Genomic DNA, 27,478 nt, shown 5'->3' with positions numbered 1-27,478 from the left:
TAATAACATTTTAATAATTTGTTATTAATGGTGCCCAAATATGCCAGTCAAGATCGAGGTTCCACTGGATTTTTTTTTAAAGATATGATCTAGTTCAAGCAGGAATTATTGTGGGGAACTTCTGTGGCCTGTGTTATACAGGAGATCGGGCTAAATGATCACAATGGTCCCTTCTGGCCTTGGAATCTATGAATCTGTGTACTAGGTGGTATACTAAAACACAGAAAGACACAGGTCAGATTTTCTAAGGTTCTTAGACACCTCAAGATGCAGATAGGCACCTATTGGTATTTTCAAAAGTGCCTAACTCCCATTTTCCACATGAAAATCCCACTAGGCACCTATCTGTGTCTTTAGGCATCTAAATTCCTTTAAAAATCTAACCCATAGTTCTTCCCCCACAGATGATACAATCTAAATAGACCAGACAGACACAGGGTACTAGGAAAATGACACTGACGTTACATGGCTTGTTAGGGCCTTTCTGGTAGTTCTAGGGCTGCAGTCCAATTCCCCCCATTGCCCAGGTGCCCCAGCCAGTCTGCTACACCCCTCTAGTGACAACATGCCCTCCATCCCCTCTGCCCTCCCCAGGGAACTAGATGCAGACGAGGGGGTGGAGGAGAACCCTTTTGTGAGTTTAAGCTTGTGAGAGCTCCTGGGAGGTGCTCAGATCCTACAGTGATGGATGCCATTGTCAGAACCCTGGTAGACGACAGCGGTGTCAGGCTATGGTGAGACCTGTAAAACCTCCTGTGTCCTACACTGACAGGGTCGCAGGGAAAGGTCTACAAGACTCTGCTTTGTATACTTGAGGAGACCCTCTCCCCAGTCCACTTTCCACCTGCCTCATAACCCCTTGGGCACCCATTCCATCTGGGGTCACCCTTCCTGCTGACAAGAAGCAGCTGGCTCAGCGGTGGCTGATAAACGGTTGCTAGCCTTGGGAAGAGTCACAAACACCTGGCAGCTAGACTCAGGGCAGCTCTACGCTTACCAGTGCAGCTGCGCCACTGTATTGCTTTAGTGAAGATACCACGCTACTACACTGACGGGGGAGCTTCTCCTGTCAGCGTAGTTAATCCACCTCTGTGAGAGGCAGTAGCTATGTCGGTGGGAGACGCTCTGTTTACTTCGTGGATTGTTCACCCCCCTGAGCGACGTAGTTATACCAATGTAAGTTTGTAGTGTAGACCTGACCTCAGGGGAAGAATCATTTGTACGTTGGCCCTCCCCTGGTGACATTAGCTTTTCACCATTAACCACATATTCTTGGCCTTCACAAACTCTCTGTACTAAGGATGTCCCACTTTGTATTTTAACTAAGCAGTTATTTCTTTTCTGAACAGGTGACTCTGCACACAGGACTGGAAGTACCACAGAGTGTAAGACAGCCAAAGCTGCCCAGTAACTAACTGAGCTCCTGCTGCCTAACCCTATGCTGGATTTTGTAATCTTTCTAAATACAATTTGTCATTATTCGCTGTCAGTAGAAAAGCAGTGTCATCCCTAAATTAGACTAACACTTATGCAGAACATTGCTAATTAGCACTGTGTGATCTGATAATTAATATTAATCCACATCCATTTTTAGTTTTACACTGGTAACAAGAATGCTTCTAGAATGGGGTGCTTTATTACAATGGGTGTGCATTCCTGCATTGTAGTACAAAAGCACATATATACAGCACACTACAGACACATAGTGACAGCTAAAATGAGCACATTTTCCCTTTCATAATTGGATCTGCGCTTCACATGATTATTGTGAATGGATGATTAACAGCGAGGGCAATTAACCATTAGAACAATTTATCTAGGGAGGTGATGGATTCTCCATCACTTGAGTTCTTTAAATCAAGACTGGTTATCTTTTAATAGCTATGCTATAGTTCAAACAGAAGTTATGGGCTTGAAGCAGAAATTACTGGGGGAGGTTCATTGCCCTGTGTTATGCAGGAGGTCAGACTATGTGATCATAATGGTCCCTTCTGACCTCAAATGCATTTATGAATTATGCTCCCACTGACTTCAGTGGCAACAAGATTAGGCCCTAGGTACTTTTATACAAAATTAGTGCTCATTTTAGTTTAGCACTAGGATATATACCTAGTGAGGGTTAAAACTGCTCAGTAAACCTTAGTGCTTCTCATTTCAGTGTGACTGCAGTGGCTTTTGGTCTCACAAATGGGAGAACTCATTTCAGTTACCTGCAACAATCGTCTTCTGAAAAGGGAGCAGAGGAGAGTCCCGTGAAATCACAGATGTTTCTTTGAAAATGGTATACACAAAATAGACTGTGTTGGGAAGAGGAGTGATACTTTATAGCCTTGATCCTGATAGGTGCTGAGCACCTGCAGTGCCCGTAGATTTCACTGGGAGTTGTGGATGGGCAACATCTCTTGGGATCAAAGGTCTTAATTTTCTACTCAGCTGGGATGGACGAATTCAGGCCCTGATCCAGCAAAGCACTTAAGCACATGCTCAAATGCTTTGCTGAACTGGGGCCTAAGAATCTGGTAGGTTTTGACTTTGTCCTGCACCTCAGGAATTTTGTGGTCACCTGAAACATATGAAAATGAGAAGCCTTGTCAAATGGCGTCCACAAAAGTAAGTGACTGATTGGCTACTGACGGTTTCAATCCATGGCAAAACTAGGCAGCACCTTTGCCAGCATGCAGTCAGCAGTAAATATTTTGATTTTCAATTTCTTTCTCTCTCTCAACAAAATAATATGTGCATGTGTGTATTTTGCTGAGGGAAGAGTGGTTAACTGAGCTAATTTATAGTAGCCAGCCCCAACAGATTGCATCATGACACTGCACCTAGAACTCTGCCCTCATGATCCAGCCTAAACATGGTGCTAATAGACAGAAACACCAGAGCCTGCTGCATACTATTGTTATACTATTTCCTTTGTAATCATGCTTCCTACACACACACATATCTGTACACATACACATGTGTATGACCATGCCCTTTATATATATATAATGGCACACAGATTTTAATATGTTGTGTGGTCAGTAAACCTGAAAAGTAATTTTTAAACCAGCTCACTGCCTTGTGTAAAACTTTAAGCCCAGGTCTATCCAAGGAGCTCTTCATGGATGGGATGCTGGAAATAAGGCACATTGCTGCAGGTGCATGTATGATCTCCAGCTTAAGTGCATTCCCCACTACAGGTAATACCAAGTGATGGCAGATTTCAATGTGACAGAGGGTCTTGCACTTCTGGTTACAGGAAAGATGCCATCATAATGAACAGCCATTGGGGAGGGATGAAAAATGGGGTATTAGAGCAAGCCAGAATGAAGTAGTAAGTTAAAAGTAATCTATAACCATCTGTGCAGGATGCTTATTGCCACCCATTCGCTTTACCCAGCCTCCCCTTACAGAACAGAAATGTAGCTTCTTTTATATCACAACTGAACTAGAAAGCATAACAGAAAAAAAAACCCACCCCTCAAACTGTTAAGTGGAAGAGCAGATATACTTTCCTCCAAGACAGCGATATGTTCTATTAGTGCATTTTCAGACACGGAAATAACTGTGGTGTACTAATTTCAGTTTGTTAAACGTTTAGCAGAGACCAACTGTGTTTTTTTTTTTTTGGTCTGTTGTTTTTAAATACCATCTGACCCTGTGCAGGATTTTTTAATTCAGTGGGTCTGTTTTAAGCCTACCTCAGCTAGAATGCTACAGGACCCTGAATTTCCTCTTGTGTGCGCTCGCTGTAAAGTTGTCTTCTGCTAACACAGAAGTTGTAACAGTAGCCTTGGCTTTGAGTACAGCTTTACAGAGCAGCACATGGGAATGTTGTGTTTTAAGTTGCATATGGATTTTTATACTACGTAACATCCAGTGACAATTTTTGATACGAGAAAGCACTCCACTTTTACTTTTCTTATTAAAAACAAGAGCACTACTTGTATAGGACATAAGGTCTGAACTTTTATCTTTACTTCGAATATCTGTGAAGTAAAATTCACATGAATTTAAATCCTTCCAATCCACAACCACTGCCAGATGTTTAAAGTGAATTCTGAAAGGGTTTTGGAATTGCTTTTGATATCTATGTTGTTTTTGTTTTTCATAAGTGCTTCTGTATCATTCCTTGTGTGTCACTCCTCAGGGTGCAGTTGAAGTTTATTTTTCTTTTTATTAATGAAAAATACAGACTGTTACAGGTTTCAAAGAGCTAATGAAATGTGGTAGGGCAGGCTCCAAATTTGTGCAGAAACACATGGATCTGTCCATTGCTGTTCTCTGCACATTCCAGCACTGGTAAAAGTGTGATGCAGACTAGTTTAAACTGTAGTCCCCTTCCAACCTAGAGAAACTGCAGAATGGAGCAGTTAGAAATATATATCCTGTATTAACATTGTCAATTTGAATTAGACTAAGCCTATAGAGGATGAGTCTATTTTTGGTTGCGTATGTGTTTATTTTAAGGACTTATATTTGAAACTAGACCAAGTTGCCCTTATGAAGAAAATTTTAATGACTTAAGCTGCATGCATTTTGGTAGCTTGTCTAACGGGGTAATGAAAAAATAATTAGAAACAGACTATGAGACTAGTTCTGCATTTGAATACACATGCAGAGCTCCCATGGACTTTAGTGGGAATCTCATGTGTGTATGTGAGGGCAAAATTTGTCCCTTTAATACCAGCACTGCATGAGGAATGAAAGCAATTCACTCCTCTGTTTAGGCTGGAAGTAACTCACTCCACTGTAGATCACTAACACAAGGCCCTTCCATCCACAAAGCCCTGCTGGCTCTGTGTTCCTCTACTCAACATCTGTGCACAGAGGGGAGCCTGTGTCTGTAGAAAGTTGGGGGAGGAAGAGCAGTCTCACCTCAGGTGCATATTCCTTTCCCTTCCACTTCCCCCAAGCACCTCCTTGGGGCTGCAGCTCTGCAGGCCTTCAGGGGCTCCTCCAGCTTCTCCTCACACAAGCTGTGGGGCCTACAATTGAAAAGTAAAACACTCTTTTGCTGAATTAACTCATATTGCCACTACCCCCAACCCCTTCTTTAGCAGGAAGCCCATGGGAGTATGGTTCTCGCAGAAGTTGGGCTGTTGATGGGCCAGGAAGGACCAATGGGGCTGGATGGTAGAGCAGGGACAAGGGAGTCCATTTGGGATGCCCCTTGCTTCCTTGAGAGCTGTGTAGATCTCTGGGGATCATGGGAGATCGAGCTTCCAGCTTCTTGTGTGTGTGTGAAACTCTGCCTTCTGGCCAGCTGGACAAGCATAAAAGTTCTCTCATGGAGTTTCCTCTACTCCCCTGGGACAGATTATCCCAGGTGAGGGTGAGCAAGGCCTTAGGCATTGGAATAAATCTTACCTATTACAGTTTGCCTGCCTGGGTGCAGACCCCACAAGACAGGGGTAAACTGATTTACAGAGTTAAAAAAAAATCTTGACCTCTGAGAGTTTAAATTCTGTTTAAATTAAAAAAATTAAGGCATTGACTCCTGAATCCACACACCTGGATTGTCTCTACCACTGTGAAAGAAAAATACTACTGTTTGGAGAATGATGAGGGTTCCTTGATTTCCATCACACTGCTGTGTGATCCAGAATATTACCCCTTGTAAACCTTCTTCTCAGTTCTTTCCTCTACAGATTTCCCCAGTATGTTCAGTAAAACAGATTAGAAAACTTGTGCAGCTGTAGAAAGTGGAGGGAGAGGAGAAAGGGGAATTTCACCTCAGGACCATACTCTTTTCCCCTCCACAACCCCCAGAACCTCTTTGGGTTCCAGCTCTACAGGGCCACACACCATTGTCACTGTTGTAGACCTATGCACCCACTATTGGCTTCTTTTAATCAGATCAGTTCAAAAGAAGCTCACACAAAAGTGTTACTACAACCTGATGAGTTTGGATGTGGGCCTGTCAGACAATCCCTTGTTATTTCTCATTATAAAAGGTACATAGAAAGCACATAATATATATCTTTAAAATGTAAATGTTAGTGAAGAGAGCTGTGATTTATCCAGAATTCGTAGTGCAATTTGGCTTCTTAAATTTAGAAAAGACAGGTGAAACCAGTGTCATCTCCCATTATAGCCTATATAATTAGAGAGAGCTATAGAGGACAAATGTACTTATATTGGAATGAAGGAAAAAATTCATGATTACATATATCAGAGTTTAAGAGGAAAAGTATTAATGTAATTTATCATATACATAATATTCCATCATATTGTAAATAAGAACATTGTAATGTATTGCTGTAGTTGGTTTTTGGCTGGTAATCTGTTGTAGTACTGTAGGTGTTGTGGGGTTTGTTTGGTGGGTTTTTTTTTTTTTTAAAGTGTAATTAAAAAAGATAGGAAAGAGCACCGGATACCCTAGTTTCTTAGATGTTATAGAGCAAGAAGAAATGTGATATACAGTTTTTTTGCCTTCTTACTTTAATAAGGATAATATTGAATAAACAAGGTTAAAGAGATAAGATCAAGGCTAATCCACCACAAACAAATGCAAGGCACTGTGTCTGAGATTATGATCTAGGGGTGTTTACTCGACTACAGCTCTGCTATGCCTACCTGGTCCCATGAGAAGGTAAGATGCTGAAATGTACTGGAATTCTGCATTCCAAAACAGATAGTTAATAAAGCAAAACTGTTAGGCCTAATCTCAGACTTTTCCACCTTTGCAGTGTCCTTTTTAATAGCAAAGCAAAGCATTAACCTTGCTGTAGAGTAGTGATAAAACATCTTGGCCAGCTCATTGATGGAAGAGAGATTACAAACTCAGTGAGTCCTTCAGCAGGTTAAAGTAATATATCAAACATTACAAAATGGTATGTTCACATGTAAAAGACCTCACTGGTCACTGAAAATAAGATTCTCTGTCTTTTTGTTTTGTTTTAAAGGAAATGAGCTGTTTTTCATTTTTATTGACAGCACTTGTTTGGAATTCCTCTGCCAGTAATGCTGGTTATCCACATGAAACAGAAGGGGAACTTCAAGCACAAATCTGTTTAAAATACATACAGGCTTCTTAGGTGCAGAAGCCCATGCAAACCACAGAGAATAGATGTACCAGGGCTTCTGCATCCTTGCACAATATAGAAAATGGATGTGTTTTTTACTGAAACAGGTGTTCAGTAGCATTTCTGGGTCAAATGAGCTCATCTGACAGCTATGCTACTGCAAGCAAATCCAAGTAAAACAAGATGCAAAACTAAATTCCATGCCACTTGGAGAATCTCCCATTTTATATAGTGGATCTGTATGTAAACATTTATGGGTCCAGACTGCACTCTCTCAGTACAACAATCATGATGTTAACCCAATACACCATTGCATAAATGCTGTCAATAAAAATATAAAGCTTTCTAACTAATAAATGAAGCACAGCCAGGAGACACAATGTGATGAAATGTTAGAATTAATGCATGAGGTAGGACTGCTGTTTTTTCTCCAATTGTGATATGAAGCATGAAAGACATTAATTTAAATGTTGGCAAAAAAAAGTACAAAGGAACAAAATAACAGTGTTCACATCTGGTTAAATAAAATACAAAACTTGTTTCCTGTTTTCTTCCTAGCCATGACATTTTTACTTTTATAATTTCCCATAGTTTCCATCAATTGGAGCTGGTGGAATATACATCACTTCTGTATATGTACATCACCAGATCAAGAGGAAAAAATAAACTTTTTATAATTTTGTACCTGTAGCAAAAGTTTGTATTTTTTGAACTGGAAACAAAACTTTTTTTGTCTTTTGGTCTAAGTCTGACTGTATTAATATCCTTTTTGGAAAACGTGACATATGAGTTTATGCTGTTTTACAGTTTTTAAATAAATTCTTAATACACTGCCAACAAATTCATTGATGGTGCCTGGTTTACTATTACTGATAAATGGCTGTTATAAAGTTCAAGTTGCACTCGTACAATGCAACCAACAATTTCGGAAAGTTAGCAGAAGAACCTGCTGATTTAATGACAGGGAAAAGCTGAGGAAATTCATCTTCATCACACAATTATTTATTTCCTGGTTTAAAACGCTTATTAACTTCCAAGGCAGGGAATGAATCCTCCAGTCAGCTGTGTATTTTTGAATGGTTTGCATTGAACATTTGTGAAGTGTATTCAAACATGTTATTTAGCTCAGTCTATGGCTAAGACTTTTGGACGGTGTCCTACTCTCCAGAATTTCTCAAATAAATTATTGAAATAGGCAGGGTACAATAGTAATTGTAATACTATGAAAGTAGGTGACCTGATTGCCAGAAGCTGGGAATGGATGACAGGGGATGGATCATTTGATTACATGTTCTATTCATTCCCTCTGAAGCACCTGGTATTGGCCACTGTCAGAAGACAAAATACTGCGCTAGATGACACAGTATGGCCATGCTTATGTTCTTAACACCTTTGGGCTCTACAGAAGTCATAGTGCATGCAAGAGGTCTTGTGTGTGCAGGAACCGTACAGTTCCTTAAGAAGAGAAGTGGTTTATACTGTAGGGTGTACTAAGCCTGCAGCCACATATAAAGTACATGAAACTGCATATTCAGGCTAGCAAGGGACTGAGAAATGCTGTGGAGGCAGCAAACTTAGCCCCTGGGGAAAGGGAAGTACCTCACATTCCTTGTGAGGCTTCCACAGTTATTAATATTATTAAGCAACGAGCTCTGGTGGGAACACCTTGGCGGGAGATGGTGGCTGGACTCAAACACAAAGACGGGGTAATCACAGCATCGGCATAGTGTTCTGTAGGAGACCTAGGTTTGATGCCCCACTCCCTGGCTCCACAGGCTAGCAAAAGGTGGGTGGGGAAGAAACAGGTGTTGGAAGAGGGAAGACTCAATAGTGATGGCTGCAGCCTTTCTGGGGATTGTCAGAGAGCTTGTGGTTAGGATGTGAGGGCTGTAAGGTAGAGCAGTTAAGGAAAGGGAACCTCTCAATTCTAGCAGGATGCAGAGATTCCCCCTCCCTCACCCAGGAAGAAGGCAGAATAAAATAAGTTATCACCTTTCTTTTGCTGCTAGTCCGGTCAGTACTGGTTGTACACCACTCACATATTGTGTTTTCTACCACCAACACTGTCTCTATTGCTGTTCCATTGCAAGAGCCTGCCATACACACAGTTTGAAAATTACAGCCATATAGGAAATCAAAGAAAACAATAAATGCACTGTTCAAGTTGCACAGTGAAACATTCAAGTCAGCATATGACAAAGGACAGGTGAGGTAATCTCTTTTATTGGACCAGCGTCTGTTGGTGAGAGACACAAGCTTTTGAGTTTACACAGAGCTCTTCTTCAAGCCAAGAAGTGATCTGTGTAGCTCGGAAGCTTCTCTCTCACCAACAGAAGTTGGTCCAATAAAAGAAATTACCTCATCCACTTTGTCTAATATCCTAAGACCGACATAGCTACAACATTACGTGCAAAGTACAGGATGAACATGCAGCCACCCACTGCCCCCTTGCGTCCAGGCATTAGTTACATGTTTTCTCAATACAATATGAAATGCATAAAAAAGTTAAGGTTTCACAGTAATGGTTACTCGGTGGCATTGCGCATTACATAAGTTTCACCATTTTTACTTAACAGCAATTAAAACTACATACTGTATTTAACCAAAAACACCAGTTCTACATGTGTGAAATATAACTACCTGAAGAGTTGCTGTTGAAATGTTATACTGACAAACAGTATGAGTATATGAGAGCTTTCAGTCATAATACAAGAGGAAGAATTAGGCTTGTGTGTTCAACCTTTTGCATTTCCTGAGTGTAATGCTTTTATAAGCAACTATAACATTGTTGGTTTTGGCACTTAATTTTCTAGGGTTTTTTTTTGTAGGGAGGAGAGGGATTATATAAAGAAAAAAAATTGCATCCCTGCTGCCCAGCTCCTTAACAGATCCCACAAGGTCTGCGCTCCAGTTCTGCAAAGGTTAGGAGCTCCGTATAACTGAAGCTTTGCTCCTGCATAAATTTTAAGATGGCTCCACCCCTATAAGCTTCCTAAGCTCACTAGGGTCTAAGCATCCATAAAGTTCAAGGGATCTAAGCAACTGAAGCCAAGGAAAAAAGCTTGAGCTACCTTAACTCAAAGGTGGAGCAGAGAAGAAGTGGGCTGGAGCGTTTGGCAGTGAGTGCGAAAATTCAAGTTATAACGTAGCAGGGAGGCGAAACCCAACGGCTGCCTTTACCAGTTTTGAAACACGAGCACTTGGCTCTGCAGTGAACTCATCTCTGAGCATATAATGTCAATTTAACATTTTCTACCAAGCATGCTCAGTGGACAATGGTCAATATGCAAAAACGACTCGTTTGCTGCATACCCAAGTTAGCCCAAACAGATATGCAATTTAGCCTTTGTTTAGAATGGTGGTGAAACTGGCTAAAGAAATCACTGCTCAAGGATGCGCAGGGTTTGTTTAAAGCATAAGCATGTGCCTGTGACCCCCACCTCAGAAGTCAGGCAATTGTTAGCATCAGAACTCTCATTTTAAAATAAAAAAAGAAAAAGTTTCTAGCCCTTAGGGTTGCAAAATAGCCCTTGAAAACATGAACAGAGTAACTAATGCAGTGATGCTCTTCACACAATGTACAGTCAATCTGTGGAACTCTTTGCCAGAGGATGTTACGAAGGCCAAGACTATAACAGAGTTTCAAAAAAGAACTAGATAAATTCATGGAGGATAGGTCCATCAATAGCTATTAGCCAGGATGGGCAGGGATAGTGTCCCTAGCTTCTGTTTGCCAGAAGCTGGGAAATGCGTGACAGGGGATGGATCACTTGATGATTACCTGTTCTGTTCATTCCCTCTGGGGCACCTGGCCTTGGCCACTGTCAGAAGACAGGATACTGGGCTAGATGGACCTTTGGTCTGACCCAGTATGGCCATTCTTATGTTTGCCTGAGTTAGTTGAGAACCCTAAGCAGTAGCTACAAGAGGTATGAACTGCCCCTTGTGTTCCAATGGGGCATTAAAGCCAAGAGCCTACTTTGGGGGACTGTCCCAACACCACCCCTGCAGAGGACAACCCCTTAATAAATATGCCCTGGCTGTTGGGATGAAGTACTGGGGAGCCCCAGCTGCTGTCCTTTCTGTGGGGAGGTAGAAGTGGGTGCACCCCTTCTGCCTCTGCTGAGGAGAGGACAACATACAACGCCACTCCTGGGGAGAAGGGAATCCCATGCTGATGCTCCTGCTTCAGAAAGAGAAGAGCCACACTGGAGAGCTCTGACATGGCTTCCACATGGCCCGAGATTGCCTTAATCCATCCCTGTGCACATATGAAGTGTGCTTTCTGAACTGTCATTACTGGGCCAACTGCTTGCCAATTGCCACCAGGACATTCAGAAGCATGGACTCCACAGTGAGGGTTATTCTCCCTGCTAAACTTGAGTTGCCCATCTATGATTGTGTTTCAGTGCAAGAGCTGTTTAAAAAAAAAGTGCAAACATCCAAAGAATGTTATTTTTAAATAGGAAAGCTTCGGCTATTTCCTCACTGTCCGCATACTCACAAAAAGCTAAACTTTTTTGCTTCAGTTAAAAAAAACCCAAACAAACATAAGTCACTTTTGCATTGAGACAACACCCAAGTAATTTTCAGCTCGCAAAGTGAACAATTCTCAGACTAATAAAGTACAACACCTTTGTTAGCCAATGAAAATAATCGTTTAATTAGGTTACTTGCCATTAGGGGAAAAAAAACAAAAAACTTATTTTTTCTTACTCAGAATTTATGATGTAACAATGCATTTTATGTTCTCCCCAGATTGGAAACTGGGTGATGTTGAGGTAAAAAAAACAAAAAACCCCGAAGTATTGCAACAGGTATTAAAATATAGCAAAGAAACATTGGCTATGTAGACATTTTTTAGTTAAGAAATTAATTCTAGCTCATTTTCAGGTTTGATGTGGTGTACCAACTTCATTTAACCGCTTTTGATGATTTAATTTTCTTTAGGTCACTACCTCTAAGAATCAAGGTCCCATTTGTAAATTTTCCAACCTGTCCTGTTGGCAAAATACTGGCTGCTGATTTTTTCTTTTTGGATTTCCTAGGTTTAAAGAAAAAATGAGGATAAAGAAAAGTCATCATCCAAAGCATTTGCAAAAAATGCTATATTTAAGGTGAAAATACACCTGTTTCATAACCTATAATAATGCAATAGTAGTAGTTTGAAGTTTATTAATACAGAGTCTTAGCTACAGGCCATTTCCATCTAATACATTAAATAAATACAAATTTTAAAAACAACAAAATTAAAATTAGAAGGTTAGCGCTTCCCTAAAGTCAGTTATAACTTTAAATCAACCACCCCTAAAACAACATATACAAAAATCAGAAAAATATTAGAAGTACATTATTTCAGTTTAGGTCAAAAGTAGCCTTTTCCCTTATTTTTATGGCCCTAGTTATGCCATGAATATGTTTTGAAAAGTTTTACAAATATATAGCCCAATCCTGCAAACGCTTATGCATGTGATTAATTTTTGACTTACTAGCTTAACCATACACAGATATTTGGATAAATAAAATCAGAAAGCATAAAGGCTTTTAGAGAAATACAGAAATCGTTCCAGTGAACCAACTACATTGTAATTAAAAATGCAATCACACCTTCTGAGCATGTCATGTGGTTTCTAAAATTTATCCTGCATAACATTTCCTCAGGGACAAAACCAATGCTCTGTTTTGTAAGATGGGGTGGAAGGCACTAGATTTCACATCAAGTGCCTCACCTTACTCTCAAACCACTATTTCCAAACCTTTTGACAAGTCAGGGCAGAACTAAGGCAGTTTAATTGAGAATACATAAATTAGCAAGTTTAAAAGGTTAGACAAACAAGATCACACTGTTGCAGTGAGGAGTTTCTAGAATGTATACGAAAAAATAGACTCCATTTTGATATGCACAGCTTTTGGCCTAAGACTGCATTTTTAATTACAGGCAATTCACCAGGAAAGCGTAAGCAAAAGCAAGTTTGCTATCGATACTTAGTTAAAATGTCTCACCTCTGCTCCTGACCTTTTTTCTTCTTTTTCTTGATAGAATCAGATTTATATTCCTGATGTCAGATTTAAAGATAAATATTTCAGTGGAAAATGAACAGATGCTCCTGGCTCAACAGCAGTCCAGAACATAAAGGCTCCTGCATATTGTGTGTCTAGGGAGCGGACTGTTTCATGGTGGCTTAAATAATGGGTCGGATCCTTGATGGTGCTATGCAGATTTACATCTGCTGAGGATCTGGCCAAATGTAATTAGACCACATGCAGTAAAAATCCACTGAAGTTAATTCTGTTTCTTTTGAAAGGTGAAAGTGATACTGCTGGCTTGATTTAAACAAACAGTTTGTCAACTTTAAGGGTGGGCTGACAGGCAGGAAATTAAACGAAACATATTATCCTAAATCTGCATCCCCCATAATCATGTGAACAATCCTCACTGATGGGAACAGCCCTGCTAGAATCAGGACAAATAACTCATGGGAGTAAATGGAGTAATGAGCTCTAGGCTCCCCTCCTAATAAAGTGATCTGTTTCACAATTCCACAAATGGACAAGGCAGTTTAGAAAGACCAAGGAAAAGGATTTGATCGGCATCAACGGCCGCTCCACTAAGTTACCAAAAAGTCCTCCCACACCTCTTGCAATTTACAAATATAATCTCTGTAAAGCTTACTACAAACCTCAGTGGATCTCCCAACCCTGCCATAAAACCTTTGGGGGAAAGGAGTAGGGGGACAGGGGCAAGATACATGCTCCCTGTCCCATAGGACGGCCTCGCTATTCCTGTTAGGATCCTCTACAACCCCCTCTCTCGAGGCTAGATATAACGGCTACTGTCCTTCTGATAGACTGGGACGCTCTGTAGAAGATCATCAATACCACAGTATAATCTAACGCAGGGGTCGGCAACCTTTCAGAAGTGGTGTGCCGAATCTTCATTTATTCACTTTAATTTAAGGTTTCGCGTGCCAATAATACATTTTAACGTTTTTTAGAAGGTCTCTCTCTCTAAGTCTATATATTATATAACTAAACTGTTGTTGTATGTAAACAAGGTTTTCAAAATGTTTAAGAAGCTTCATTTAAAATTAAATTAAAATGCTGATCTTACAGCGCTGGCCCGCTCAGCCCGCTGCTGGCTTGGGGTTCCATTCACCTAGGCCAGCAGTGGGCTGAGCAGGACCTGTGGCCGGGACCCTGACTGGCAAGGGGGTGGCGGCCGGGACCCCAGACTGGCAGTGGGCTGAGCGGCTCAGCCTGCTGCCAGTCTGGGGTTCCGCCCGCGGGCTCCTGCCAGCTAGGGTCCCGGCCCTGTCCACATAAAGTAGGTACCTACCTTCTCCCTGGTTCTAGCCATTCTCTTCCTCTCTCTGCACTGAGATGAGGGTCGGAGTGCGCTGAGAACAGGGCTGGGGAGGAAGGAGCAGGCTCGGGGTTGGGGTGCAGGGTCTGGCCAGGAGCTAGAATGAGGGAGGGGGCTCAGGGTTGGGGCAGGAGGTTTGGGTGTGGAGAGCTTACCTGGGCAGCTCCCATTTGGTGCGAGGGGTGCAGGTGGGAGAGAGAGAGAGAGTGTGAGTGAGTGTGAGCTCCAGTTTGGTGCTCGGGGGGGGGGGGGGGGGGGGGGATGTGGTGGGTGCAAGAGTCAGGGCATGGGGTGTGGGGGGGCTGGGTATGTGTAGGGGGTGCAGGAGTCAGGGGTGGGGTTGGGGGGGATTCAGGGGTCAGGGCAGAGGGCTAGGGTGTGTGGGGGGGTGCAAGGGTCAGGGCGGTGGGCTGGGGTCGTGGGGGTGCTCCCAGCCCCCTGCCCTGAGCGGCTCACGGCAGGGGGCTGGAGGGGAAATGCCGATTCCACCCCCTTCCCCAAGGTCCCCGGAGCAGAGAGTGCGCTGCGGTTCCGCTTTTCCCTCTCCCCTCCGCAGCAAGGGCCGTCAGCTGATCTGCCACAGGGAGGGAGAGGAGGAGGAGAAGGGGCAGGAACCCAGCATGCTGGGGGAAGAGGTGGGGGGAGGGGGAAGCTTGCCTGCCCTGCAAGGAGAGAGCAGTGGGCAGGGGGCAGAGAAGAGCAGGCCGGTCAGGGCAGGATTTTTAATGGCATGCTGCTGTCTGCTGGGATAGGCGGACAGCAGCATGCCATTAAAAATTGGCACGCGTGCCATAGGTTGCCGACCCCTGATCTAACGGGTTGCAGCTGACTTGAACAATATCCTCCCATCTTCAAGGCAGAGCACCAGCCCAAGTAATAAGAGACTGGAACTGGTAATGAAATCTGGGTCATTATCCCATTAAGCTACTGGGCTAGTTGCGACCTGCCCCTTGTTATTTTATAGGAAACACTGCATACAAACCATACTATGATCCTCTTTCTTCACTGTTTTCTTCTCTTTAATTTTCTGTTGATAAATCTTGTAGTTCAAATATTCCTTTTTGGGAGGCTGCAGTGAAAAAGATGAGTAAAGCTATCATTGCAAGAAAGATTCAAACATATTGTAAAAATCTACATGTTTCCACATAGAATCAGCTTCCATGAGCGACTGCAAAGGGAAACAGAATAAATAGGTTGTGTGTCCTTTTTGGGGAGTGGACACGGGGGGCTTGTTAAGAAAGTCTGAAAGGTTTCCACATACTCCTCCCCAATAAAAGAACAAACCCTAAAAGAAAAAGGGTTTCTGCTTGTTGTTTTCTTTCCTTTTTTGGTGGTAGTTTCTTGGACCACTCGGAAATGTAGATGGAAAGCTCTCTAGGGCCTTAACTGAAACACTGGGAGAAAAACTAAGTTCAGTAAGGGTTAAAAACATGCACAAAATTCACAAACTAAATTTCAAATGGCCTCAATAGAAATCACTTTCCCTCTCAATCATATTTTCACTTCCTGGGTATTTCTGATGTCATACACCTACTAATTCTCCAGTCAGCCAAAGACTCTTCCAACGTAGACAAGAGCAGGGGTGTGATTTAAAAAATCGTTTTAGAAAGAGACAAAAACCAACATTTTGTACCATCTTTATATACCTTGGCTCCCAGCATGATGGCACGTTCTTGTTCCAATATCCGCTGTTCTTTCTTTTCATATCCAGTGATTCCAAACCTGTGTACTTCCAGACGGGCCTAAAACGTTACAGAAATTTGAAACCATTTCAGAAAAGGTATGAGCTATCACAAAAAAATGGTCGGCACGCCACAAAGGAAATCCATTCCAGAGAATGCTTAACAAATGTTTGGCAAATCAACATAGTTATAAAATAAGACTAATCAAATTTGGTACTACTGTGGAACATCTATCATTACGTATTTAATTTTTTTTCACCCCAGTCTCTGGATACACATTCAGAGGGGGAATTAGTAAAGACACAGATTTTTACTTTAGTTTAATAATATAACTGAAGAACAAATAGAGGGAGAGGAGCTATAAGAAGCTCACACAGAGTGAGCCAGTGACCTTTCATTAGTGGCTACAAATACTTTAGAAAGAAGAGGACATGGAACAACTGTGATACATCTATCTTCAAAGGATACCCTATGCAACAGCTCTAGCAGTCCTCTGACATGCCTGCACCAAACAATATATTCTGGAATGCTCTGTTTGCAAAAGATAAATTTATCTAAGAACATTCCAAATTGGTCTCCACTTTAAAACACACACACACACACACACACACTCTCCCTCTCCCTCCAATCATCATGATTAGATGAGCCAGAGTAACTTACTTTTTCTAAGTTAAATTCTTGTCCAGCCACATTTTTCTCTGGAATAGCCATCTTTGTCTATAAAGAAAAGAAAATGTTTCCATTTCAATCTGACAACTAGCCGCAATGTAAAATGTGTGCCAATAGCGAGAGTTTTTTGAATGGCAATAAAATGCTAGAAAGAGCATAGAGCCTTTCAGCAGGAACCTCTTGTGTCTCTGTTACAATACATAGACATTTTAGACTTTTATATGGAACAATTTTGTATCGTGTCCAGAGTATGGACTCTAAAAATGCATATTTCTTTATCCTGTGTGTGGGTGTTTCTGTTTGATAGTCTTTTACCACTGCAAATGTCACAAGAAAAATAATCCATTTTAAAAGCAGACTCTGTTCATCTTGTGTGGACACTGGTATTCCACAATTACTCACTCTTTAACAATATACAGGCCATATTCTGCATAACAACTGCAATGCAGACTTGCTTTAAAAATTCAAATTTAATTTGCAGTTTGTCAGAAAGAAAAAAAAATACTGCCTGCAAAATACATCTTTACCTCACATACTGTAGAACTGATCAATGAAATTGTTTTTAATTGTTCACTTTATTAATATAACTTCATAAGCAAAGTTTTATGAATGAAACAACATTCATCATAAAACCGGTTACCCCAATAACTGGCTAATTAAGTTTCACTTTCAATCCAATTGCTGCTTAAATCGCTGAAACTTACACTGTTTCAACATTGTAACTTCTGTTCACTGTTTGCCATTCCTTACACTTGTCTATATTGTAACTCAAACTCCATTTTAACTTGTTCCAAACTCCATTTTAAAATGCTCAGTCCATTTTGTAAATGCTTGCTGCAACCTTCATTTTTGAAAAATCCTGCTGTAATCTTATTAGTTTAGACGTTTGAATGAGGTATGTATGGATGATGGAATCAGCCTCCAGCCCCAGCCTGTCCTGATGAAATAAAGTGTAAACACCCAATGGCTGAAGATGCAGACAACAGCCCTGACAAAGTAAGAGGAGTCCACCCTCAAAAAAAAAAAAAAAGATCAAAGCCAGGTCCTAGGCTGAAAGTCATGTCTGCAACGGACCCAGAGGCAGCGTGACACAGCAAGACAAAATGACAGGTTTCAGAGTAGCAGCCGTGTTAGTCTGTATCCGCAAAAAGAAACCTTAGGTGCTGTGCCACAAGTCCTCCTTTTCTTTTTGCGAATACAGACTCTCTTTTCTTTTAGCAAGACGCTGGATTCAAACTAAAGCCTACAAAAAGGATGGGTGAGATGGAAGACTTTGAAAGGTAGCATTCTGCTGCCAACATGGAAGGGCATCGGTGCATGCCCAACAGAGACCCAGCTCTTCCTTGTGCCCGGCTTTCCTGGCCAGTTAGCCGCCACAAGCTACAAACCCAAGCCACAAACTCAAGCTACATTCAGGACTGGTAACTATACAGCAGCTGCAGAACCTGTGTGTGTGTGTGTCAACGAAGGTGTGAATGAATGTGAAACTGAATGAAATGTTATAGCTATAACTGACTGCCTACTACGATTCTTTTTGTATTCACAATAAATGTGACATTTTGTCTTATCCCCTTTAATTAGATCCTGCTGGTTTTTATTTTATTGATAGAACAGTACTTCTATTACTAATTTGTAATAAGGTCACCAAGAAAGAATAAGAAGAGGATATAAGCTTGAAATCACTTATTTCGCACATTAAATATGGGACACACAGAGTGGTCAAAACAAACTGTACATCAGCCATGGAAAATCTGTGTATCCCTTGAGGGAACAGTGGTACCAGTATCTGCCTGACAATTTGTGGTAATCTGCAGGACAATGCTCAATTTATAGTTGTTTGCAGAAACAAATGTATTAATGTATATAGCCATCTTAAATGATGGATACAAGAAAAAAATCTTATGCAGGAGCACAGTCAACAATGGCAGGCCAATAAAAGCACTATTTAAAAAAAATAAAGAAATCTACTATCAGTTGCCCACAATGAGAAAAGTACAAACTACATCTTTTCTGCTAAGCAACTCATGCACCCAAAGCTTAGATCATTTCAGAGCCCTATGTCTCCTTGGCTTGGTGTGATTTTTTTTTTTTTCCTCAAAAGGTAAAGTTCATGCTCGTGAAAGGAGTTTGGGTGGACAGTCCTGGAAAATGAATAACTTGGTTTAACCAAAGAACTGGCGCAGCAGCAATGCAAGCTTCTCCACATTACCCGGCCAACATGCCTCAGCTGTGACCGCAAGGCTGTGCTGCATGAGGTTCTACAGTTGCAGACTTAACCAAAAATCCCACAACTCGGAGGTGGTTCAGTTGCTGGAGGAAGGAGATGTCATGGCAGGGTATGAAGCAGCACGAATTGACAAATTGGGAACAGGGCACCACCTGTCTCTACACAGGCTATTTTCATGTAAGATTTCTGCTCTTTTCAGGATACAGTACTACTTGCAAAGGTGTGTAATGCATTCCTGTGGGACCCTGAAAGTTTCTCTGTGCATTTCAGATTGATAATAAATCTCATTGAGTTATTTCAGTTTGTCTTTTTTTTTTTTTTTTTTTTTTTTTTAAAGTTCTTGAGTTTGGCAACCAGGGAGCAGTCACATCAAACTGCACTCTCTAGGCCAATACACAGCCAGCTCCTAAGCAGGCTGATGCAGTATGGTGGCACTCTGGATTGGAAAATTCAGGCCATTTCACTGTTTCGTCCACTCAACTTTTACTGTCTAAATGCAAAAGCATTTTTCTCCTTCCCACCTTCTCCCCAGAGGAAGTAGGAGCATCATATATAGCTATTCAAACTAGAGCTCAATCTGCACTAGAACACTGAATTCAACCCCCTTTCGTATCAAACCTGAATTTCATGCCGCAGCTCCCCTATGTATCAAGTTAACTCAACACATCAAACCCAAATACCTCTAAACTTTGGCAAAATTCAGATATGAAACGTCACAACTCAACCATCTGATTGCTTGTAATTTCCAGAACACACTGTAACGTGCTATTTGCCAAAACCTTCCATAAGCAAAAACCACAAACACGAAGAAGAGGGAGAAGAGTGTGTTGGGGAGGAGAGAAACAACGTAAAGAGATTCCTAGAAACAGAGGGATGAACAACAGAACCCATCGTATGGTTTGCAGCTCTCACAAGCTGTTCATGACTAAGGTCCAAATCCTACAATGAGCTCCACCTCAGCAGACCTACAGGCAGTGGAGTTCCATGCGGGCACAGGGATCCACCCAGGCAAAGCTCATTGTAGTATCAGGACCTTAGAGATTATGGCAATAAACACTACTTTTGAAATAGACATAGAATATCAGGGTTGGAAGGGACCTCAGGAGATCATCTAGTCCAACCCCCTTGCTCAAAGCAGGATCGATCCCCAATTTTTGCCCCAGATCCCTAAATGGCCCCCTCAAGGATTGAACTCATAACCCTGGGTTTAGCAGGCCAATGCTCAAACCATTGAGCTATCCCTCCCCAGCTACCCCAAGACTCTGTAACTAATTAATAACTGAAGGGAACCTCTTCTAGGCATGGGAGGTAGTTCAGCTGCCAGGCTCTCTCAATCCTTGTCTGCTCACTCTGTCAACAAGTAGGCCAGTTACAGCCAGTTATGATGGTGATTTCTGGGATCTGAACACCATTAAGAAATGGACTGAGACCACCAAACAACTACAGACCAGGTCTGGATTTGAGCCAACCACCTAACAGGCTCCATTATCTCATCCCCAATTCCCTGAGCTATCTGCTTCTCCGAACTTGTATATGAGCAGACACAGTACTGACTGTACAAGACTGTGATTCCAGAGAAAGGGAAGAATCCTTATGGATGTCATTTCTATGCCAGCTCACAAGATCAGAGCAGAGCCAGCTGGTGGCTCAGTGACAACACAAAACGTGTACATAGAGTCTGAGAGGCAGACTTTTGTCTTTTTTGTCTCTAGGACGCTAGACCTATCTTTGCTGTTGCTTGTTGAAGACTATGCAAAGCCTTGCTTCTGACCTGAAGCAACAAACATATTTCTATTGAACAAGTCACTTATAAAAGCTTAACTCATGCTATTTGTATAAGTGGCCTGGGAATACAAGGGGTATGACTCATTGTTTTATCTATCACTTGGCAGGCTTGTTTTTATTGTAGTATTGGAAGTTCTATACACTGATTATTATTTAAATTTTTGTGGTAAACATTGATTCCACCAGCAATATAAATTTGAATAAATCTGTTTAAACATCTCCCTTAAACTGGGAAATTGGACCTCAATCCTACAAACACACATGTGCTTAACTTTACTACTATGAGTTGTCCCATTGAAATCGATGGAACTATTCATAAAGTTAAGCACATGCATAAATCTTTGCAGAACTGAGGCCTTAGAGGTAACCACATTTTTTCATGTATAACTAAAAACTAGGGCTGTCAAGTGATTAAAAAAATTAATCGTGATTAAATGCACTGTTAAACAATAATAGAATACCATTTATTTAATTATTTTTGGATGTTTTCTACATTTTCAATCAAGATATTGATTTCAATTACAATACAGAACACAGTGTACAGTGCTCACTGTATATTTATTTTTGATTACAAGTATTTGCACTGTAAAAACAACAAAAGAAATAGTATTTTTCAATTCACCTAATACAAGTACTGTAGTTCAATCTCTTTATCATGAAAGTTGAACTTACAAATGTAGAATTATGTACAAAAAAACTGCATTCAAAAATAAAACAGTGTAAAATTTTAGTCCACTCAGTCCTACTTCTTGTTCAGCCAATCGCTCAGACAAGCAAGTTTGTTTACATTTGCAGGAGATGCTGCCCACTTGTTTACAATGTCACCTGGAATTGAGAACAGGCATTCTCATGGCACAGCATCGCAAGATATTTACATGCCAGAAATGCTAAAGATTCATAGGTCTGTTCATGCTTCAACCACCATTCCAGAAGACATGCGTCCATGCTGATGACAGGTTCTGCTCAACAACAATCCAAAGCAGTGCGGACCGACACATGTTCATTTTCATCATCTGAGTCAGAGGCCACCAGCAGACAGCTGATTTTCTTTTTTGTTGGTTCAGGTTCTGTAATTTCTGCATCGGAATGTTGCTCTTTTAAGACTTCTGAAAGCATGCTCCACACCTAATCCCTCTCAGATTTTCGAAAGCACATCAGATTCTTAAACCTTGGGTCGAGTGCTATAGCTATCTTTAGAAATCTCACATTGGTGCCTTCTTTGCATTTTGCCAAATCTGCAGTGAAAGTGTTCTTAAAATGAACAACATGTGCTGGGTCATTATCTGAGACTGCTATAACATGAAATATATTGCAGAATGCAGGTAAAACAGAGCAGGGGACATACAATTCTCCCATAAGGAGTTCAGTCACAAATTTAATTAACCCATTATTTTTTTAACGAACATCAGCAGCATGGAAGCATGTCCTCTGGAATGGTGGCCGAAGCATGAAGGGGCATACGAATGTTTAGCATATCTGACACATAAATACCTTGCAATGCTGGCTACAAAAGTGCCATGCAAATGCCTGTTCTCACTTTCTGGTGACATTGTAAATAAGAAGAGGGCAGCATTATCTCCTGTAAATGTAAACAAACTTGTCTGTCTTAGCGATTGGCTGAACAAGAAGTAGGACTGAATGGACTTGTAGGCTCTAAAGTTTTACATTGTTTTGTTTTTGAGTGCAGTTATGTAACAACAAAAATCTACATTTGTAAGTTGCACTTCCATGATAAAGAGATTGCACTACAATACTTGTATGAGGTGAATTGAAAAATACTTTCTTTTGTTTATCATTTTTACAGTGCAAATGTTTATAATAAAAATAATATACACTTTGATTTCAAATACAATACAGAATACAATATATATGAAAATGTAGAAAACCATCCAAAATATTTAATAAATTTCAATTGGTATTCTTTATTCTACTGTTTAACAGTGCGATTAAAACTTCGATTAATTGCGATTAATTTTTTTGAGTTTATCGCGTGGGTTAACTCCCATTAATTGGCAGCCCTACTAAAAGCACACTTGGTGAAGGCATAGACAGCATGTGTGTGTCTGTCTGATGATTCACAGTGGCAAATTACAAAATAAGCTCATTGCCCAGACAGACAACAAATTAATAATAATACCTTTTACTTCTATGGTGGTATTTTCAGAGCCATCTAAGGGGTTTGGATGTCCAGTTCCTTTTAACTTTAACAAAAACTAGACATTGAATATAAAAACCATAAGAACGGCCATACTGGGTCAGACCAAAGATCCATCTAGCTCAATATCCTGTCTTTCCACAGTGGCCAATGCCAGGTGACCCAGCGGGAATGAACAGAACAGGTAATCATCAAGGGATCCATCCCCTGTCGCCCATTCCCAGATTCTGGCAAACAGAGGCGAGGAACACCATCTCTGCCCATCCTGGCTAATAGCCACTGATGGACCTATCCTCCAAAAACTTCTCTAGTTCTTTTTTGAACTCTGTTATATTCTTGGCCTTCACAACATCCTCTGGCAAAGAGTTCCACATGTTTACTGTGTGTTGTGTGAAAAAAATACTTCCTTTTGTTTGTTTTAAACTTGCTGCCTATTAATTTCATTTGGTGACCCCTAGTTCTTTTGTTATGAGGAGTAAACAACACTTCCTTATTTACTTTCTCCACAGCAGTCATGATTTTATAGACCTCTATCATATCCCCCCCTTAGTCATCTCTTTTCCAAGCTGAAAAGTCCCAGTCTTATTAATCTCTCCTCATATGGAAGCCGTTCCATACCCCTAATCATTTTTGTTGCCCTTTTAGTCTCCTAGATGGCTATGAAAATCTCATCCTTAATGCACCTTCCATCCAAACAACCCTTAGTTAATAGATTTAACTGAGGTAATTGAAATCACTACATTACAGATTTGAATGTCAAGGCAAATATGGACGAAAATCTTACATTTGTAAGTAAATGTGTTTATAAAGTATTACAGCAACAAATAGCAAATTTGTGGCATGTTAAGAAGTAGCCACTCTGTCAGCAACGTGCAAGAAAAAAGGCTAGCCTACTGTGTTGTTATAATATAAATAATGGACAAAACACAGTCTACAAATACTGCCAATTTTTTATGACAAAAAAACCATCAAATTCACCTAGTTTTATGTCAATGGAGTTTGCCGGTGGTGGGGCTGGCCTAGCATAGTCTCTGCCGTTTCAAGACTTCAGAAAGTCGTACAACTTAAGGCCAGAAGGGACCACCAGATCATCTACTCTTATCTCCTGTATATCACAGTCACCAACATCACCCAGCACCCGCACACTAAACCCAACCACTGAAATTAGAAAAAGGTATTATACTCCTCAGGAGACTAAACTATTACCTGACAGGCAGAGAGACTAGGAGCGACCGAGGTGCACCACTGCCGGAGGCTCCTGACATGGCAGGAAATTGATTGAGATGTACTCAGATGAGCCAAGTGACCCAGACCTCATGCTGCAGAGGAAGGAGAAACCCCCCCAAGGTCATTGCCAATCTGACCTGGGGGGAAATTCCTTCCTGACTCTACATATGGCAATCACTTCAACCCTGAGCATGTGAACAAGAATCAGCCAGCCAATCACATGAAAGAGAGAATACTCTGTACCACCTTGGAGCCCTGGCCCACCTCCTTTGATCTGAATGAATGACCTATTCATTACCTTTGAAACACTGTCCTGAGTGAGTTCCACTTTAGGTTTCTTCTTTTTATTCCGACCATGAAATGTCACAACTTCCACCTCTGTGGTCTTTCCCTGTTGCGTAGGTTCGGGTGACACAGCATTAGAACCGCTGGTTTCTGGGGTTGATCGTTTTGAATCAACAGAGTCATGATGCATCTCATTTTTTAGTTTTTCAAAGAAACTGGAAGCACTTTTCCTTTTGCCTGGGATTGCTGAATCAGGACACGCAGCTCTATCTTCCATTACTGTTCTGGAAGGTTCTGACCCCATCTTGTTCTCCACATTTTCCTTCTGGATCTTTTTCTTTTCATTTTTAACTAACGGCTCTTCTCCTGTGCTTCAAAACAAACATTTCAGCTTTCTTTTCTCAGGTACCCAATAATCAGACTTTAAGACATGTAGTGTTTGTTTTCCCCTCACAACCTTTCACTCTCTTTTGTATAGCCCAGTGGTTCTCAACCAGGGGTATGCATATCCCTGGGGGTATGCAGAGGTCTTCCAGGGGTACATCAAACTCATCTAGATATTTGCCTAGTTTTACAACTGGCTACATAAAAAGCAGTAGTGAAGTCAGTACAAACTAAAATTTGACTTGTTTAGACTGCTCTATATGCTATACACTGAAATGTAAGTACAATATTTACATTCCAGTTTATTTCTTTATAATTATATGGTAAAAATGGAAAAGTAAGCAATTTTTCAGTAGAAAGAAAAGCTACAGCTCACTTCATCAGCTTATGCTCAAATAAATTGGTTAGTCTCTAAGGTGCCACTAGTACTCCTTTTCTTTCTGTGAATACAGATTAACACGGCTGCTACTCTGAAACCAATTTTTCAGTAATAGTGTGCTGTGACACTTGTATTTTTATGTCTGATTTTGTAAGCAAGCAATTTTTAAGTGAGGCGACACTTGGGGTACGCAAGACAAATCACACCCCTGAAAGGCGTACAGTAGTCTGGAAAGGTTGAGAGCCACTGGTATAGATAGCCCCGATCAACGCAGGTTTACTTGCACAAGGGACCACTGGGTGTCTATGTACCACACAGTGATGATGGGCACGTGATAGGCACATAGTAAAGGACTGCTAGCCTAGTAAAAGCTAAATGCTAAGCAGAGATAACCGGGGCAGGGAAGGAGGTAACAGAGCTATTTTGAGGAGCCCATGAAATTTACAGCCAAAGGAGAGACTGAGCTCCTGATCCGGGGCGGACGGGGAGGAATCGATTGCTACCTTAGCACTGCTCGAGGGAAGCCTACGGGGGCTCGAGGGTCTCTAGGGGAAGGGGATGATGGGCTTACGGACAAACTTCCTGGGCTCACTGGAACCGCAGGAGCTGCCCTGCACCCTTCCACCGGGGGCCCCTGGAGCGAGCCGCCCCGAGCCCTGCCTCAGGGACTGTAGCGCCCGGCCCTACACACGCGGCTCCCGCTCTCACCCACCGAGATCATACAGGGAGCCGAGCACCGCGTCCAGCAGACAGCAGCGCGCAGCCGCAGCCGCCGCCACTTCCTCCTCCTCCTCCTGCGGGCACCGGCCCGGGCGCCGCTTCATCCCCGGGGCCACGCTCTCCCCCGACCCGCCCGCGGCGCGGAAGAACGAGCGCGCGCACGCACGCACGCGCGGCTTTGGCCGCACGCGGCCGCCGTCGTAGCCAACATGGCGGCGCCCACGGGTCGCTTCTCCCCGCCCCCGCTCGGAGCCGCCCGCTAGGCAGAGCGAGGCGGGAGGGGGAATGGGCGCTCCAGATGGAGACGGAGCCCGATAAGGCGGGGCGGGCTCAGTCCGGTGGCAGCGCGGGCAGGATGGCGGCGGCGGGGCGCTCCCGGCTCGGGGCCCCTATGTACTCGGTAGGTGCTGGGGGCGCGGCGCGGCCCCTTCCCCACGCGTCTGGGCTCGACCCGGCTCTGGGGCGCCGCCGCCGACAGCCGCTTGGGGAGCGGAAGAGGGCGCTGCGGGGCCGCCTGGCGGGGTGGGGCTGGCTAGTCTGGTCCGGTCCGGTCCGCGGACTCTGGGGGCGAGTAGGACTGCTCCGGAGGCGCCGCGCAGACCGCACGCGAGGGGGCCCCTGTCGCCGCCGTTCACTCCGAACCCTAACGATTCCCTGCGAAATGGCCGCGCTCCCGTTGGGCTGCTCAGCCGCGGTGCTGTGCCCGCTACCAGCCCTCAGTGCGCTGCCAGTTCTCCTCTAGTAGAGGGTGGTTGCACCCACCGTGGTCATATTTGCCAACCCTCAGGTGCAGCAGAGTGGGGAGCTGGGGCCGCTGTCTGTCCTGGAGCGGGAAGGATTTTGCTGTGTATTATAAACTCTTCATTTGGTGTCACCACTAGGAAAGGTGGAAATTAGTCGTTCTCTTTCTCTCCCTTCTCACTTGAGGGATCTTACTATTGTGTGTAACCTGCTGCCTTCTGTTCTGATGGTGTTGCTGTGTGTTTCACATTCTGGTTTGACACACTCATTCAGGATTGTTTGAAATCTTCCCCCTGTTCCTTTTAGTCACTGTAGGTTTTTCTTTTTGCTTCAGCTTCCCAGGCAGAATATGAAATGTCTAGTACAAATAAAACCCATAAAATGTAACTATAGTATCTTACAATTAATAGCCTAGGGGGAAAACACTTGGGATGAGGTAATAAATGCACCCTTATAAATGACAAGACATGGTGCTGGTGTGATGATGGCTGTATGTTGTTATAAACTAATCTCACCTCCCACACACTAGTGGGAATTACTTAGTAATGGAAGAAAATAGGCTCAAACAAGAGAGAGATTTGCAAGTATGATTGCTGTTTAAACTGACAATAAATAGCACTAATTTACTATCATCTCAATGTCTGTTAATTAACATTCACTAAATTTGTGGTTCTGTGTGGGTTCTGTCCGGAAGCCATCAACTACATCTCTATAGGCTCCTAAATCTGAAGGTGGCTACTTATTTCAGTTCCTTTCCCTTTACAGGAGACTTATTTTCCATCTGAATTCTTTAAAAAAAAATTATATAGTTGGAAAGAAATTGTAATTAAATTCCCTATCACCAACAA

At 42.2% G+C, this 27,478-nt stretch overlaps 3 protein-coding genes across 8 annotated transcripts in view; 2 read left to right on the top strand and 1 right to left on the bottom strand.

Moving 5' to 3' along the window:
- Positions 1-7,856, top strand: part of TRIM67 (tripartite motif containing 67) — a 64,005-nt gene extending 56,149 nt beyond the window's left edge. For 2 of the 4 annotated variants that reach the window (XM_074948808.1, XM_074948807.1), the window contains exons 10-11: positions 1,350-1,385; positions 2,159-7,854. In XM_074948808.1, the coding sequence (XP_074804909.1) occupies positions 1,350-1,385; positions 2,159-2,230 (108 nt within the window). In that variant the 3' untranslated portion in view covers positions 2,231-7,854. Of the gene's footprint in view, positions 1-1,349 lie in introns of all 4 variants that reach the window. The other 2 variants (XM_074948810.1, XM_074948809.1) reach the window with 1 other exon arrangement.
- FSAF1 (40S small subunit processome assembly factor 1) lies at positions 2,411-26,037 on the bottom strand. Of its 2 annotated transcripts, XM_074948814.1 has the most exons (9): positions 25,882-25,963; positions 24,420-24,777; positions 16,719-16,775; positions 16,023-16,118; positions 15,359-15,445; positions 13,017-13,069; positions 11,972-12,057; positions 9,006-9,106; positions 2,411-2,563 (listed from the first exon to the last, which is right to left on the bottom strand). In XM_074948814.1, exons 2-9 carry the CDS (start codon positions 24,708-24,710, stop codon positions 2,426-2,428), a joined length of 909 nt encoding a protein of 302 aa, XP_074804915.1. In that variant the 5' UTR covers positions 24,711-24,777; positions 25,882-25,963; the 3' UTR covers positions 2,411-2,425. The 2 variants fall into 2 exon arrangements, with proteins under 2 accessions (XP_074804915.1, XP_074804916.1); XM_074948815.1 differs by lacking the exons at positions 2,411-2,563; positions 9,006-9,106 and having other exon boundaries at positions 11,692-12,057; positions 24,420-24,772; positions 25,882-26,037.
- Positions 26,030-27,478, top strand: part of GNPAT (glyceronephosphate O-acyltransferase) — a 36,269-nt gene continuing 34,820 nt past the window's right edge. Inside the window, exon 1 of one of the 2 annotated variants that reach the window (XM_074948813.1) lies at positions 26,030-26,289. In XM_074948813.1, the coding sequence (XP_074804914.1) occupies positions 26,188-26,289 (102 nt within the window). In that variant the 5' untranslated portion in view covers positions 26,030-26,187. The remainder of the gene's footprint in view (positions 26,290-27,478) is intronic. The other variant, XM_074948811.1, reaches the window with a different exon arrangement.

This window comes from Natator depressus, chromosome 3 (assembly GCF_965152275.1).
Source record: "Natator depressus isolate rNatDep1 chromosome 3, rNatDep2.hap1, whole genome shotgun sequence".
NCBI classification, from domain to species: Eukaryota; Metazoa; Chordata; order Testudines; family Cheloniidae; genus Natator; species Natator depressus.
This window is presented reverse-complemented; position numbering and strand designations above follow the sequence as displayed.